The following is a 17,850-nucleotide window of genomic DNA, read 5'->3' on the forward strand; positions in this document are numbered from 1 at the left end:
GATATGAAGGGGGGCCCAGGACAGAAATCTGAAGAGAGGTGATATGAAAGGGGGCCAGTGGCGTTTCATTCATGGGCGGAATGTGTTCACTGCACATAGGGCTTTGACCCACAGTGCACCCATGGATGATGCAAAGCCACATCTTGTATTATCTAGCTCCCAGGGCTGAAATCATGGGGGGTCATATGCAGGGGACCCTAGCATCCACAGGGGCCCAGCCGCCTGGGCTGTGGGTATTCCGCTGCCCACTCCACTGTACTTTCTGAGCCTCTTCTCACTGCAGTTTCCTTTGTGTGGGTGGGATGTCGATGGTCACATGACCGGCAGTAGTAAAGCATGGTTCAGTCAAACTAAGTCTGGAAGACGGAGAGCGTAATGGACCAGACCAGTAGTGTGTGCCTAAGAGGACAGGGACACATTGATCAGTCACACTGGCAAAGCCAGCAGGGATCGAGCTTAGTTGGTTGGTGGCATCATGTCGGTGAAAAAGAAGGGGGGGTCTAGGGAAGCTTTCATGGACCAGCCTGCCTATTAAATGAAAGTGCAAGTAACACTGCTGCGCAATTCCTTTCCTATAACTATGAGCTGACATTTCTGCAGACTGGGCTGTTTCTTTTTCATATGGGGATGTCTCTTTGCTGGCTTGAGCCGTCTCTTTGCTGGATTGGGCCGTCTCTTTGCTGTATATGGATGTGTTTGTTGAATTGGGCCATCTCTTTGCTAGATGGGGATGTGTCTTTGCTGGATTGGGCCGCCTCTGCTATATGGGGGTGTTTCTTTGCTGGATGTGGATGTCTGTTTGATGGATTGGGGCTATCTCATTGCCATAAGGGGATGTTTCTTTGTTGGATTGGGCCGCCTCTTTGCTGGATTGTACTGTCTCTTTGCTATATGGGGGTGTCTCGTTGCTGGATGGGAATGTCTCTATGCTTGATTGGGCCATCTATTTGCTGGATTGGGCTGTCTCTTTGCTTGATGGGGATGCCTCTTTGCTTGATTGTCCATCTTTTTGCTGGATTAGGTCGCCTCTTTGCCATATGGGGATGTCTAGTTGCTGGATTGGGCCGTCTCTTTGATGTATGGAGATGTGTCTTTGCTTGATTGTGCCATCGCTTTGCTGAATGGGGATGTATCTTTGCTTAATTAGGCCATCTCTTTGCTATATGGGGATGTTTCTTTGCTGGATGTGGATGTCTCTTTTATGGATTGGGCCATCTCTTTGCCATATAGTTGAGGTCTACCTATGATGTCAATTACAGGCCTCTCTCATCTTTTTAAGTGGGAGAACTTGCACAATTGGTGGCTGACTAAATACTTTTTTGCCCCACTGTAAGTATAACATCTTTTTAATTTTTATAAAAGAAATTGTTTGCCTTTACAATCACTTTAAACAAACAGATTATTTTTTTTGTTTAGAGATGTTCACCACGTTTACACGGAGTAAATATATCACAAGAGATGTTCAGATATAATTTTATATAATCTGATTAACACGTCTCTAAATGCTAAATTGAATTCCATAGAAAATCCAGTTATATAATGTCAAGTAATTTATGCTTAGCATTTGTTTTTGCCTAATGCAAGCTGCAGTAGCCCATGCACTAAAATATACCAATCAGTTTCCACAGCTGGGCACACATAACTAATTTTAGTAAATCTGTCATGAGAGATACATTATAGTTGCCTTGCTGACTTTCTGCAAATTCTAGTTTCCTGGCTGTTATGCTGTAATTGTGGGTTTAATAGTATGGGAGTCACTAACTTTGGACAAGCATGCACATTAGGACTTCTGACACTTCTCTGACTCTCCTGATGTGCATACTCGTTCCAGATAAGTGAATCAGAAAATACCCAATAGGTTCATATAACAGCTAGGTAAATAGTGTATTTTCATACATTTTTTTTTCTAATGGTTTTTGTGGATAGGAAGGTTTACTCTTGTGTGGAGTTGCATCACATTTGATGGCTAGTTGGTATATAGAATGCATAGAACAGCATTAAGACAGACTTCATTAGCTGCATCAGGCAATCAGATTTGTGTTTCCAGACCATGTTTGTGAAAGCAGATACAGGAGTAACAGTTTCTTATACATCACTTTTTAAAATACATTTTGTTTTGTCTAGAGCAGAGGTACCCAAACTTTCCAAACAAAGGACTGGTTTACTATCATGTAGAACGTTAAGTGGGCTAAACCTTGGCCAGTGGGTGTAGAAAATACCCCAGCCTGGGAGTAAACAATGCCTCATGCTTGGTGGTCAGCGGGAGTAAAAAAAAATTGCATAGCACCTGGTCAATAGTCATTGGTACTAGCGGAAGGAATAGTGACTCATTACTGGTGTCAGTGAAGGGAACAGTGCCCACTACTGGTGTCAATGGAAGGAATAGTGCCCCATTGTTTGTGTCAGTGGGAGGAATAGTGGGCTTGTAGCCAGACCTAAACCTAGTAGCTCTCCCCTACTTTGTGTTTTCCCCTATATTGGCATTGTGTCCACAGTAGCATTTGCGTAGGCAAAGCAGATTAGGACTGGCCATAGAGGGATTACTTTGACACAGTTGGTCAGCTTAAACGTGTATTGCAATATGTGTGAACTAAATATCCCTATTCTTTATTGCAAAGTCTGCTGGTAAGGGTATATACCAGTGTGCAGAGGGTCCTTCAGAATTTCTAGTGGGAGGAATAGGACACCATTGTTTATGTCAGTGGGACGAATAGTGCCCCATCGTTGGTGGTACCTCATCATTATTATTAGTGAAAGGAATAGTGCCTCAATAAGGGATAGTGATAGGAATAGTGCCGGATAAAAGCAAGTAAAGGGCCGCATCTGGCCCTCAAGCTACAGTTTGGAGACCACTAGTCTAGAGCTCCATTTAACTCAAAGACCAATATGCCAATTATATTTATTTATATCTCTAGCCATAAGTCAGATGACATGATAGTGCATTAGGAACATTAGCAAACATCCAGAAACATAGATTCTGGATGGTCAGTTCTTCCTCTAAAATTGTTTGTGTTAAGGGTATCTGCATGGGTTGGAGGTGGCCCATACTTATATTGTTTCCCCTATACTTTGCAGCCAGATCAACCAATAAACATTGTTTTTCTACATGAAACCTGTAAAAAAAACGCATAATCTAAAAACGTATAAAACTAAAGAAAAACAAAAAAAAACAAAACAAAAAAAAACCCTCTTACCATATCCTACATATATTGATGTAGGAAACAAAACCACTAAGCTTTCAATAGCTGTCCTTTCAAACACCAAGTCTGTTTATGAAACATGAATGAATAGCAAGCCTACATGAATCTGAGAGATCTATTTGTGAATAAGAACAAGGTCAGAAGGATGCTCTAAGTGCTTTTTTACTGAAAGGCTAAAAGCTTATTCAGAAATGAGGCACAATGAAAATGATATGGTGATGAAGGGCCGCATTTGTTTGAACCAAAATGAAGTGTATGGAGATAAAACTGTGACCTGTGACAGCATAATGCTGGGCACGTAGTAAAGTGTAATCTTCAAGGCCTATGTGGTAGACAAATACCTGTTATTTTCCCTCATCCTCTTCAACCTCCAACAGCCACAGATAAGCAGTTAATGCTAAGACAGGCAAAGAGAACAGTGGCATAATGGCAACAGAACATGTACAGCAACTACTTAAAGCCCAACTCCAGTCAAAAATTTTTGTTTTCTTTTATTTTGATTTGGATACAGTGAGGAACCTCTTTCAAGCTTGTATTGTCTTCTGTGTCCCAGTTAGGAAATGTGGGTCTTTGTAGTAGAATTGATGGGGAACATTTATGGTAAAATGGGGAGCATTTTTTTTTATTGCTGTGTGTGTTTAACTCTCCTGGTGACAACCAATTTCGTTTTTTTTTGGACAGGAGAACACATAGCACAAGAAAATCACAGCTGATGTATCTAAAAAGATTTTACAGTTGATTAATGTAGCCCAGATGTGCCTACTGGCTTGTTGGCTAGTGACATGCCCTCCGAGCTTGTGTGATTGGGCTACATTGTGATTGTGATTGACAGCACAGGGTAGGATGTTTTCCTCTACAATTACTTAGGCCTGTTGGCTTAATTTTAAGACTAATGATCCGTACAAGCAGGTCATGGCATTGTACTGGAGAATAAATACATGTAAATCTATTCTAGTAGTGGGCCGTATTGACTGACAACCGTTGATGGGTGGCAGTAGATGGGCTGGGCATGCTTTGTGTGGCATTTGGTCAGGAGCTCTGCAATGTGGGGAGACAGGGTGGTCGGCTTCCAGCAAGTACTCATCGATTTCTCGATCTAATCTGCATTTTACCTTGTTGATCTGACGTGCTAATCTGATCTGCCTAGCATGGCTTCGCTAGCCAGGAATAATGAATCACCCCACTTGGCCTTAGTTGGGGAGCAGGACGCCACCACTTCCTTCTCCTTGTCACCCCCCTTTTTTATGTGTTTGTTCCCCTCCTAGGTTCTATGGAGCTATGATCATGTTTATCTCCCACATACCCACTTCTGCTTAAGCCTCCTCCTGAGGCTTTGTGGGTACAGGGGACCTCCCTGTGGGCTGTTTTCATTATATAGATGGATCTCTAATTAGGTTTTTGACTGGGTTATTAGACATAATGTATAGATTTCCTCCATCTTAGCCATGAAATCTATATAGTCTTGTTTTAGTGTTTCCCCTCTTTTTTTTGAGAATTCAGTCTCATTTTCTTGAATGGTAAACTAATCTTATTACGTCTCAATGAAGGAACTGTCAGGTTAAGGGCTTCTGGTAGCTCATTTTAAAGTTTAACAGATTACCAAAGCAATCAGACTTGGTAGAAAGGTCTCCAGTTGGGTGATAAAAAGAACAGTTCATCTGCATATGCCACTACTTTGTGAGGGGAATCAGATCCCTTGATGTCCTGAATACTGAGGCTTGAATGTATTTGATATAAAAAGGGCTCAAAGGTGAGTATGAAGATAAGAGGAGAGAGTGGGCAACCTTGGCTGGTTTCATTACATAGTCATCTAAAGTGACCTCCTAATTTTGACTGTGGCCGAGGGATGGGGATACAGTATTAGACCTCAATCCACTGATATGTACTGCTGCCTAGGCCGATATGGTTAAGTGTGCTACACCTGGTTAAACACCTTTGCAGAATCAGTCACTTCCCCTATTTCTTGTAAAGATGTCGAAAAGGAAAGAACATGATAGAAAATATCCTGAAACACTTAAAAATATTACTTCCCCTTTGTGTCTAAAACTATAAACCTGGCTAGAGTTAGGTTTTAAAAGTGAGATTTGATCATATTTTTGTTTAGTAAATTAAGTAAATGAACCCATGGCCCAATGCTACAGTGATAATATTATGCAAATAATAACATCAGTTGATTGCAATTATGCATGGGCGGCATTATATGTTTACAGAAAACACTGATTGTTTCACAATGTATTTTAACATCACTGCCAGTTTTCATTGTATGCATGTTATGCTTCTGTTGGTACATAAAGAACAGCCATCTACCATCAGACAGATTAACCAGCATGCAATGCCCACCACTGGATTATCTAGTAACACCACTACTGTAGCATCTGTCTGTCATTACCTTCTTCCTGTTTCCATGGTGTCGCAGATATTTATAGTGCATTGTCAGTTATCTAGCAAAAGCATCTTGTTTTGATGATTAACACGCAGAAACACATCCTTATCTGTCCCATAGGATACATAAATACACTGGCACCACCTTCAGGATGGAAGTACTCCATAAGGGTGCAGTAAATAGGATGCAGCCTGGTGAGAGGCATCACAAGATGCAGAAACCAAGCAAAGGTTTCCGACCTATAACACATTTGTTGTTTGTTCTGGAACTTTAGAAAACCAAGCACAAAGTGTAAAGTTCTATACTGTATGTTAACTGTTTCCCCCTCACTGGTTTTCTATAACTGTTCAGTTATAATTCCATAAGTGCACAACGCATCATAACAGAACACAGCCACTTTCTAAAGCCCAACTGAACTTACACTTTAAATTAGTTGTAAACCACAATGAACAAAGCATATCCCTCTATAGTATGTACTTGTCTCAGTTAAGTGTCATTTCTGTCTGCTGCCTCATTCCTTTGCTATCAGCATAAATCACTTCTGACAAGTTTTTCTGACACCAAAAGAAAAATGGTGACAGGGAGTGACCTCCAGCAGATTGAAATCCTCAGCTCTGTTCCTTTGAGGTGTGTGAAGAGGGGTGTGTCCCTTCCTCCCAATCAGCTCTTCTCACTGAGCTCTGCAGTGTGTAATTTCAGCTCTCCGCCCCTTTTTTCTGAACTGTCAAACAAGCTTTATAAATTCAGTACTTTGAATGGATGTAGAGAACAGAAGACTTCAGATAACCAGGTACAACTTATGTAGTTTATCTGTTTATATAAGTATATTATCCCTCCACCTGTGCCATTAATCTTCCTGTTCACAGACAGCTTGTCTGGTGCTCTGTGACAGCTTCCTCTCCTTTCCCCACCCCTGGCCCTGTCCATCATCTTCCCCTTTCTCTATAAAAGGCTCCTTCACCCCCAGCTCCTCCCTACCTAATGAAAGAGCACACCTGGACTCATCTCATCCTGCACATGCTCAGAAACGCGCTGCATTTTAATGACGTCAGACGCCACATGTGCTGATCCCGGACATCTTGGAGGCTTCACCATCTAGGCTACATATGCACAGCACCATCTGCTGGCAGACACCTTGGAGATTCCACTGGGCTTACCATCCATGTTGCACATGCACAGCACCACCTGCTGGCGGACTCAATCGATCTCCTCTCTGGATGAGTCACACAACAACATCTGGCTACAGACGTCTCACCCTCTTACCCATGAGCCTGTTTTTAAATTCTAAGATGTGAGTTACTACTTATCTTTCTATTAAATAACTTCACAGTACACACTTAGAGGCGCTGTGTTTTTTTGTTTCCCTTTTGCAGAGTTATGCTTCGCTCCTACGCAGCTTGCCCTTAGTGCCTACTGGACTACCTTCACCCCTGCCCATTTGAAACTCAAAAAACATACATGAACTGCCACACCCTGTTATCCCTTTTGTGTTGTAACAACTTATGTAGGACTATTTGTTTCATCTCTGTGTACCATCTGAGACCAGTCACTTTGGGTATATGCAAGTGTTCACAACCACTTTAAATCAGCTAAATATTTCCAAATACATTAAAACAAAATGTGTTCAACGTTTTATAGTTTGTTTTATTTAGAAATCAGCCACAGAGTATAGAACCTGTCCCCTGCCAGCATGCTGCAGAGAGGCATTTTTTCTGTATGTGTGGAAGAAGTGGTCTCTTTCCAGAGGTCCAAGTTAAACCTAAAGCTCTGGAATCAGCATGGCTCATTATTATTATAATTATACACGATTTATATAGCGCTAACAGTTTGCACAGCGCTTTACCATATGAGGGCAGACAGTACAGTTACAATACAAATCAATACAAGAGGAATCAGAACAACCTGCTCGTTAGAGCTTACAATCTAAAAGGGGAGGATCAAGTGATACAAAGGGTAATAACTGTGGGGGATGAGCTGATGGAGAAAATACATGTATGGTTGTTAGGTGGAGGCTCATGATCCTTTGTTGATTGCACAGCTAAAGCTCTAGCTCAGCAGGGGGTGTGTCCGACCATACAAAGAGCATGGATTTTTCTCTGCAGCATGCTGGCAGATGACATGCTTTTCTATTCAGGATGTGGTTACTTTCTTCCGAAAACAAAATATGAGGCCTCATGCACATAGATGTTTATTAGCTCCAAAGTCACCAAAACAAGTGAATGGCTCTATGCAGCCGTACTCAATTGCATCTGCATCAGCATTTACCCACACATGCTTGTATGGGGTATTTGTGGCTGTACATGGCACATGCAGATCCCTTACTGTTGGAATGCAACAGGGATTGAACACTTAAGGACACTGGAGCAAATAAACATCTGTGTGCATGAGACCTAAGACTTTCAACACCTTTTCTTTTGATACAACTGGAATATATTTAGTTGATCTGAAAGTTCATATGGTTTTAAAACAGAATTTTGCCACTATACAGTACAAGTACGTGGCAGTCAGAGATGAGTCCATTTAATGGGTTGGCTGGAAATTGTTCCTTATTTGTTCAACCCACTCAACTGGCTTTTGTTTTGTCTTTTTATTTTTGATAGAGTTGTGCAATTTTAAATGGTCTATGACAGCCAGAGAGGAGCCTGAAAATAGGTCCTGATTTGCCAATTTTTATTTTGTTGAAAAAAAATACTGGCCCCTACAGGTAGTGTCATGTCCCTGCTAAATGAACATAATACATTGAATTATTAAGAATGACACTGGAAAGTGAAGCTGGAGGGTTGGAATTTTTCCAGAATACTATCTTCCACTAAAGCCAGCCACACATGGATCAAAATCTGGCCGGCCCAGCAGGGACCAGCTGAATTTTATTCCATGTATGGGGACAGTGGTTGTACAGAAGTGGATCAACTGATCGAATTCTGTACAACCAGCCTGACAGATAAATACCCCTTGATCAGCGCCGCAGACCAAAGCCGGCAGTGCTTCTCAGTGTGTTCTGATGGTGGGGAAGTCTCCCCGCTGTCAGAATACAGTAACTCAGCAGAAGTGATTCCCCTATGCACCTCATGTGTGACTGGTGGAATCAAGTCGGTTTTTTCCATTCACCCTGCTCATTGACTGAATTGAAAAAAACGGAATAATTTATGGGGTGTTTTACTTAGTTAAGGAAGGCGCAATGAAGATGGAAATCCCATCATTTAATTATTTATTAACCACAGCTGAGTAATGTTTATTTTGATTACACTTAAAATATTTCGTTTTTATTTTACATTTCAGTTGCATCATATAGTTTGAAAGCAGCATAGTTCACCAAGCAGAGGGCTGCAATTTCTACATACCCCCATCCCCTTTCCCCTGACATCTCATACTTCTTTTCTACATCATGGGTCAAATAGCTTATTGCCTAGCAGCTTGATATTAGTGTTTTAAGCTGGGATGTGTTACTTTTCTTTTGAGTGCTTTCTTGTATCACAAGCCTGAGGCTGAAATGCAAACTGGTCAGTATCAACAAAGCAGTTGGCCATCAAACTTACAGGTATCCTGTTATGGAAATAGCTGCCCATATGCCAGATAAAACAGTCTATTATTGTTTAACACAAACCCATGAAAAACCCTGTTGGCAGTTTGTTACCTTCCCTCCCCTCCTGAGCTTCCGGTGAAGAGTTGGCTCTGTGAATGCTCCAAGTCATGACATGGAGCTGACACAGGGCAAAGGACTCTCTTTCCATTCCAATGCAACAGGGCTGGGTGCCTGATCAGCCAGTTGGCTCTGTGTATCTTCCAAGTCATGACATGGAGCTGACACGGGGCAAAAGACTCTCTTTCTATTCGAATGCAACAGGGCTGGGTGCCTGATCAGCCAATTGGCTCTGTATATCTTCCAAATCATGACATGGAGCTGACATGGGGCAAAGGACTCTTTCCATTCCAATGCAACAGGGCTGGGTGCCTGATCAGCCAGTTGGTTCTGTGTATCTTCCAAGTCATGACATGGAGCTGACACGGGGCAAAGGACTCTCTTTCCATTCCAATGCAACAGGGCTGGGTACCTGATCAGCCAAATGGCTCTCTGTATGCTCCAAGGCAAGACATGGAGCTGACACAGGGCAAACGACTCTCTTTCCATTCCAATGCAACAGGGCTGGGTGCCGGATTAGCCGTTTGGCTCTGTATATCTTCCAAGTCATGACATGGAGCTGACATGGGGCAAAGCACTCTCTTTCCATTCCAATGCAACAGGGCTGGGTGCCTGATCAGCCAACTGGCACTCTGTATGCTCCAAGGCATGACATGGAGATGACGCAGGGCAAAGGACTCTCTTTCCATTCCAATGCAACAGGGCTGGGTGCCTGATCAGCCAATTGGTTCTGTGTATCTTCCAAGTCATGACATGGAGCTGACATGGGGCAAAGCACTCTCTTTCCATTCCAATGCAACAGGGCTGGGTACCTGATCAGCCAACTGGCTCTCTGTATGCTCCAAGGCATGACATGGAGCTGACACAGGGCAAAGGACTCTCTTTCCATTCCAATGCAACAGGGCTGGGTGCCGGGTCAGCTGTTTGGCTCTGTATATCTTCCAAGTCATGACATGGAGCTGACGGGGGGCAAAGGACTCTTTCCATTCCAATGCAACAGGGCTGGGTGCCTGATCAGCCAACTGGCACTCTGTATGCTCCAAGGCATGACATGGAGATGACACAGGGCAAAGGACTCTTTTTCCATTCCAATGCAACAGGGCTGGGTGCCTGATCAGCCAGTTGGTTCTGTGTATCTTCCAAGTCATGACATGGAGCTGACACAGGGCAAAGGACTCTCTTTCCATTCCGATGCAACAGGGCTGGGTGCCGGATCAGCCGATTGGTTCTGTATATCTTCCAAGTCATGACATGGAGCTGACGGGGGGCAAAGGACTCTTTCCATTCCAATGCAACAGGGCTGGGTGCCTGATCAGCCAACTGGCTCTCTGTATGCTCCAAGGCATGACATGGAGATGACACAGGGCAAAGGACTCTCTTTACATTCCAATGCAACAGGGCTGGGTGCCTGATTAGCCAATTGGTTCTGTGTATCTTCCAAGTCATGACATGGAGCTGACATGGGGCAAAGCACTCTCTTTCCATTCCAATGCAACAGGGCTGGGTACCTGATCAGCCAACTGGCTCTCTGTATGCTCCAAGGCATGACATGGAGCTGACACAGGGCAAAGGACTCTCTTTCCATTCCAATGCAACAGGGCTGGGTGCCGGATCAGCTGATTGGCTCTGTATATCCTCCAAGTCATGACATGGAGCTGACATGGGGCAAAGGACTCTTTCCATTCCAATGCAACAGGGCTGGGTGCCTGATCAGCCAACTGGCACTCTGTATGCTCCAAGGCATGACATGGAGATGACACAGGGCAAAGGACTCTCTTTCCATTCCAATGCAACAGGGCTGGGTGCCTGATCAGCCAGTTGGTTCTGTGTATCTTCCAAGTCATGACATGGAGCTGACACGGGGCAAAGGACTCTGTTTCCATTCCAATGCAACATTGCTGGGTGCCTGATCAGCCAATTGCCAAGCTTAGAATGGAATGGCAGGCAGTGAAGGGAAGTTGCCAGTGGAGATGTCAATAAAATGAGGTCTCTTTTTAAAAAAGATGAGCATTTTTCCCATAAATAAGAGGCATTTTTTTATTGCCAAGGTTCCACTGTCTCATAAAATATCATTTTGATGTACCTTGGTCAAATAAAATCACATTTGATCGCATTTAATAATACATTTATGGAAACTAACCGTGTTTGCTGGCAGACATTACACATCCAGGCCTTCTCTTTCTTTTGGTAGGAGCTGCAGTTTTTGCAGATGTTGAACTTGCAGTCCAGACACTGACGCTTGGAATTGATGAGAAAGGTAAAGGGAGAGCAGCATCGAATACAGCAATGCTCATTGAACTTCTGTTGCTTTGACAAAATGGAACACTTGTTGCCTTCTTCATCCAGCTTTTGCTTTAATTCACTGACAAGAAAAGAGGGATGTTCTCAATTTATTGAAGAAACAAACATATCCACTGCTATGTATATTGTGTTTAAAACATATCAAACATTCAGTCATCCTAGCATACTAAGCATTTCAAACAGTGTGGACTTAAAGTAAACATAGCAATGATAGTTTAGCAATGATTCTTAAAAAAAATACTTGTCCGCCATATTATGCATACTTTGCTGCAACTCAGTGCTCTTGATCTCCAGAATATTGTTTGCATTCACTTCTATTCTATATATTTTCCTATAGCAATGGTTGCATGGAGTTTCTCAGGGTGGTCTTCCTAGTGGTGACAAAAGTGTACCATGCTTCCATAATTTATTTTGGAATGGGCACTTGTAAGAAAGTGACATGCAGGACAGTAATTGGAAGATGAGGAGAAAATTGTCATCTATAAGAGAAAATGCATTAACCACTTCAAGTCTAGACACTTTCACCCCCTTCCATTCTAAGCCAATTTTCAGCTTTTAGCACTGTTACACTTTGAATGACAGTTGCACAGTTATGCAACACTGTACCCAAATGAGATTTTTAGCATTTTTTGGAGACAGATAAAACGTTCTTTTGGTGGTATTTATTTACCACTGGGAATTTTATATTTTACTATATAAATGAAAAAAAAAAAATAATCTTTCTTCATAAATGTTGGCCAAAATGTATTCAGTTGTCTTTTTGGAAAAAAAAACCCAAATCAGTTCATATAAAAAATTTAATTTTTAATAAAACATTTCACATTTTTATTTCATTTTTTTAATATTATTATTTATGTGGTTTTTTTTTTACATACTGTCATACTAGCAGTACAGTGTCACCATAGTGACACTGTACTACTTGTGGGGGGTGATGAAGATTTTTTTTTGTTTTTACACTGACTGTTTTTACACCCATAAAGGCTGTAAAAGCAATAATTTCTCCTTCTCTCTGGCTGCATTCTTGCAGCCATTGAGAAATACTGTGAGAGCTGTAATTGGTCACAGCTTTTCACATGGTACAAGGCTGTTGTGAATAGCCTTGTACCATGTGACCTTTGTGATCATTCACAGAGTTCACAAGCAATGATGTGAGGCCATTTATCAGCAATGGACTGGGTGGGAAGAGGTTAATAGGGGCCTTAAAGTGGAACTGCACTGTATCTAAGCACCACAAACCAAAAATGCTGTTTAATTCATGCTTAATATTCAAAGCAAACTCCCTCATCTATCCATGTCTCCATGCTTTATTTTTTTCTGAGAAATCTTTTTGAAAAACACCCCCTGGCATTTCGGGTAGTGGCCATCTTGAGTAAGGGCAGAAGATTCATATAGCATTTACTTCTTGGAATCCATTTGCCCTTAGCTCAGGCATTGGTTGAGCTGAGAACCTTCCCTCCCCTCCTGAAGACTGATGGATGTATGACATAATTTTGCCTAGGCATGGAAACCAAGAACTAGCTGAAGAAATGTAAAAAAAAAATGAAAACAAGTAAATATTATACACTTTCCTATCTATTTACAAATGCTAACAGCATAAGGATTCAAAATAGTTGATGTTGACTGAGAGAGTGAAGTTCCACTGTAATGGAGGGTTCACCAGCCATTTGATTGAAAGCTGCACATTTTAAAATATTGAAAACTTCTTCTGAAAGTAACATGTTGAGAGCGTATATGCAATTTAAGTCACTGGGTATACATATACATATATAATATGGGTTTTTCCCTCATCAGTCATCGTCTCTAAGCTTTCTCTCACCACTCATTAACAGCTTTACCACCTCCCTATATACTGCTACAGGGAGGCAGGGGTGCTCAAAATCACATATATATACTGTACGTGATTTTGCCTTTCTGGGTAGGGGGCATGTGCCCTACCCACGCCGCCATTCGCGGCCTCGGCTGGTCCCGGGTGGCGCTTACTCGCCGGTACCCAGTGATCGCCGAGTAATACCGAAGAGGGGAGAGAACTGTATGTAGACAATACAGTTCTCTCCCCTGTCAGCTCCTGCCCCTTGCTTTGGCTCTGTATAGCAGAGCTATACAAAACAGTGTGTTTACAGCGGAAAGCACAGACACAGCCTCATAGTAAAACACACACGGCACACAGTTAACCCCTTGATCGCCCCACATGCTAACCTTTTCCTGCCCAGTGCCATTAGTACAGTGACAGTGCTTTTTATTAGCACTGATCACTGTATTGGTGTCACTGGGGATGTCAGTGATGCCAAGTCAGTTCCACCCAGTGACAGAATGCCTGCCGCAGTCCAGCTGTAAGTCGTTGATCGCCACCATTACTAGTTAAAAAAAAAATAAAAAATGCTATAACTTTCACGTAAACCAATTAATTTACACATATTGGCATGTAGCAAAATACATTTTAGCCTAAATTTATGATGAAATTTAATCTTTTTACATTTTTTTATTGAACATGTTTAATAGCAAAAAGTTAAAAAATAATGTTTTATTTCTCAAAACTGTCGGTTTGTTTTTGTTTATAGTGTAAAAAAATTAAAAGAGCACAGGTGATCAAATACCACCAAAAGAAAGCTCTATTTGTGGGAAAAAAAGGACGTAAATTTAATTTGGGTGCAGCATTGCATGACCGCACAATTGACAGTTAAAGTAACGCAGCATCGTAACGCAAAGATTGGCCTAGTCAGGAAGGGGGGTAAATCCTCTGGAGGGAAAGTGGTTAAAAAATACTCATTGTTATTTTAATAAATGGTCATAGAGTATTTTTTAATGAATGGTGAGAGAAAGCTTAGAGACGATGACTGATGAGTGACAAACAAAGAATAATGATTGATGGCGACAGATGACAAAAGACAAGTGAAGCAACATTGTTTCCAATAGTTCCTATTAATAATGTATAAACAATAGTCAACATTGATACTGAATGATTATGATTAAGTGCTGCGGTAAGAACATGTCTAGGCAGTTTAGGTGTCCATTTATAACACAGAGAATAGCTGCGATTCAGAGGATTGCAGCTATTCTCTGGTCATTCACAGTTTATGACACTCAGGAGATCAGCGGAGAACATGTTCAGCCCTTCACTGGAGATCTGTATTCTCCCTCCAGATTCTCCAGCCCAGAGCTGGAGAATCAGAGGGACCGCAAATTAAGCAGCAATAATTTACCTCTGCTTAGTAAACTGATATTTTACTGTAATCTCGCAAGATTATAGTAAAATCAGCTGTTTTCCAGCGTTTGTAGACTGTTCTCCAGCGTTTGTAGACCGTTCTCCCTTCGTTCGGAGAACTGCTTCATAAAAGGCATTCACAGGAGAACTGTTTTCTCCAAGAATGCCAGAGAAATGAGCAGCGATCTATTACCACTGGTTCATAAACGGACACCTTGATCTCTAATTTGTGCTCCATTCAGTAAACCTTCAAGTCTTTACCTTGTGGCCTATAATCTTATATGCATTTCACCATCTGGGTCTTGTATGAACTGCTATTCTTCCTTTTTGTGGGAAGAAAAGGCAGTTGACATAGTCAATAACAGAGCAGTTATCCATACTAGCTGCTACATTACTGAAATAAGGAGTTACTTTAGCGAGAGAACTCCAGCACTTTTATAACATCTCATTTGTGTTGGAGGTCAGACTTCAGTATGGCATCCAGGAACTGCTGTAGTGTGCAGCGGCAGACTGACCATTTGGAAACTCGGGCACTGCCCGAGGGCCCAGGGTCAGTAGGGGGCCCCATGAGGTGCCCCTGGTACCTTTTTCATAGGCTTTTTTGAGCTTGGGCAAGGACACAGGGGCCCCATGATCCCCTATTGCCCGGGGCCCCATGAGTTGTCAGTCCGCCCCTGGTAGTGTGAGTGTACAATGGTGTACACATGAATGAAATGTTTTAGCACATGTCTTTTATCTGTTAGGGTGTGCCTGGAGCAGGCGCGGACTGACAACTCATGGGGCCCCGGGCAATAGGGGATCATGGGGCCCCTGTGTCCTTACCCAAGCTCAAAAAAGCCTATGAAAAAGGTAGCGGGGGCATCTCATGGGGCCCCCTACTGACCCTGGGCCCTCGGGCAGTGCCCGAGTTTCCAAATGGTCAGTCCGCCCCTGGCCTGGAGCCTCAAGCAAGTTAAAGTCCAGGTTGGGAAAGCCTGCACTTGGAATCAGGAGACTGTAATTATGTATAGTATCTCTGGTAAGTCAAAAGTATAGTAAGTCAAAAGTTTTTAAGCTTGCAGTATACTAATGAAAACATTTCACCACTCATCTTAGCAACATCTTCAAGTAGAACTACACTGCATCTGAGCACCACAAACCAAAAAAATGCAATTTAAGTTTTTTTTAACCCCTTCACGCCTAAGGGTAAAACAAATCTTAATGCCTAAGCACAATTTTGCAACGTTGACATGTGTTAGTAAAACCATACATATCATCACAACTACTTTGTACATCCAGGTGAATTATACCTTGTTTTTTTCAGGACAAATTGGGCTTTCATTTGGTGGTAAATGGTAATGGATATCTCCTGATTTTTTTTTTAATATCAAAGGAAAACTGGCCCAAAGTAGTAAAAAAATATATATATTTTTTAAATTTAACTGTGTGTTTCTTGTTACTACCATAACCTACCACCAAAGAACAACCCAAAATAAATTTTCCAGCTCTTGATGATCGCAGCGATACCATATATGTGTATGTTATTTGTTGTTTGTACCCGTAGTACAGCCCAGAAACAATAGTGCACATTTTGTTTGTAACTAAAGAAATGTAAAACAAGTTTCAAAGTAAATATGATATACTTTCCTATCTATTTATTAATGTTAGCAGCATAAGGATTACAAATAGTCAATGTTGACTGAGAGAGTGAAGTTCTACTTTCAGTTCAGCTGGAATGAATCCATTTTTCAGTTACCATAGTATCTCCATAGCAGGCTAGTGTTAAATGGAGGCAATTCCTAGATTGTAAACTCTAACAAGCAGGGCCCTCTGTGTCCTCTCGTACCAAATTGTATTATAACTGTAATGTCTACCTTAATTTTCTAAAGCGCTGTCCAAACTGTTGCCACCATATAAATCCTGTATGATAATAAATCCAGTATAATAATAAACTGTGAAACTACTTGCAAAAATTAAATGAACAGAGGATGGGGTGGCCTCGGGTGAAGGGTCACTCTCAATATATACACTAGTGCCACGTCCTAATTTAGACTAGTCAGAAGAAACTGAAATACTGCAAATGGACTTTATAGGCACAAGGACTAGATACACGTATTAATGAAATCAATATTGCTTTATTTGACATTAAGTCACATATAGATCATATTATTATAAAACTTGTTTAATAGTATCCCATCAATGAATGTCCCAATGTACAAAAAGGGAGCACAACCAATGATGAGGCATGGAGAAGACCACCAGGATGATCCTATTGGGGGGTTGAGGGACATTTTAGCACTGGAGAGTTTGCCCGACATGTTTCGCAACAGCAGTTGCTTCCTCAGGGGCTATTTGTAGTTTATAAGTTTTATAATACTATGATCTATATGTGACTTAATGTCAAATAAAGCAATATAGATTTTATTAATACGTGTATCTAGTCCTTGTGCCTATAAAGTCCATTTGTAGTATTTCTGTTTCTTCTGACTACTTGCAAAAATGTTAGGGCAACATTGTATACTGCTAATAGATGCTGTTACAAGCCTGTGCCATATCTACATAACTGGTCATCTTCATGTCTCCATTTTTTTTAAATAAAGTTTTATCAGTTTTGTGCCTATAAAGAAACAGGACAAAAATGTAAAACAACTGCATGTTCAGCAATACAATATATGATACAGTCAAAATGCAGTGTAACTTCTATAGGTATTTCAAAAGTCTGCGTATGTTTGTATTTTGTAAACAGAATAATGCAGTGGAACAGCTTTCATGAGTGTCCTGAGGTAAACAAGAAAAACAATTTTTCAAAAAAGTACCGTATTTGCCAGCGTATAAGACGACTTTTTTGCCCTGAAAAACATGCCTCCAAGTGGGGGGGTCGTCTTATACGCCGGGAGCACTTCAGTTGGGATAGATATAGCTGCCATAGTGGCCTCCCGATGCCCGCCCGCCCACCTCATTCTACATACCATCCAGTGCGGCCGCAGCGGGTCATCAGCGTGGCTGCGGCGAGCATCAGCAGCGATACAGGGGTGCCAACCTTTTCTGCTCGGCGGGAAGCAGCGGCGCTCCGGCCCGCCCCTTGTCTATCCAGAGCTCGCACATGCGCACTAGTGCCAATTACAGGGAGATGCAGGGACTGGCC

General features: G+C 41.8%; 1 protein-coding gene across 1 annotated transcript in view; it reads right to left on the reverse strand.

Annotated features, from left to right (window-relative positions):
• The window catches only part of MYRIP (myosin VIIA and Rab interacting protein), a 609,431-nt gene that overhangs the window by 323,969 nt on the left and 267,612 nt on the right, over positions 1 to 17,850 (reverse strand). Inside the window, 1 exon segment of the mRNA XM_089672529.1 lies at positions 11,364 to 11,585. Within this exon segment, the coding sequence (XP_089528655.1) occupies positions 11,364 to 11,585 (222 nt within the window).

This window comes from Staurois parvus, unplaced genomic scaffold (genome assembly GCF_062004578.1).
Source record: "Staurois parvus isolate SC_StPar_1 unplaced genomic scaffold, SC_StPar_1.0 ptg000130l, whole genome shotgun sequence".
In the NCBI taxonomy this organism is placed as follows: domain Eukaryota; kingdom Metazoa; phylum Chordata; class Amphibia; order Anura; family Ranidae; genus Staurois; species Staurois parvus.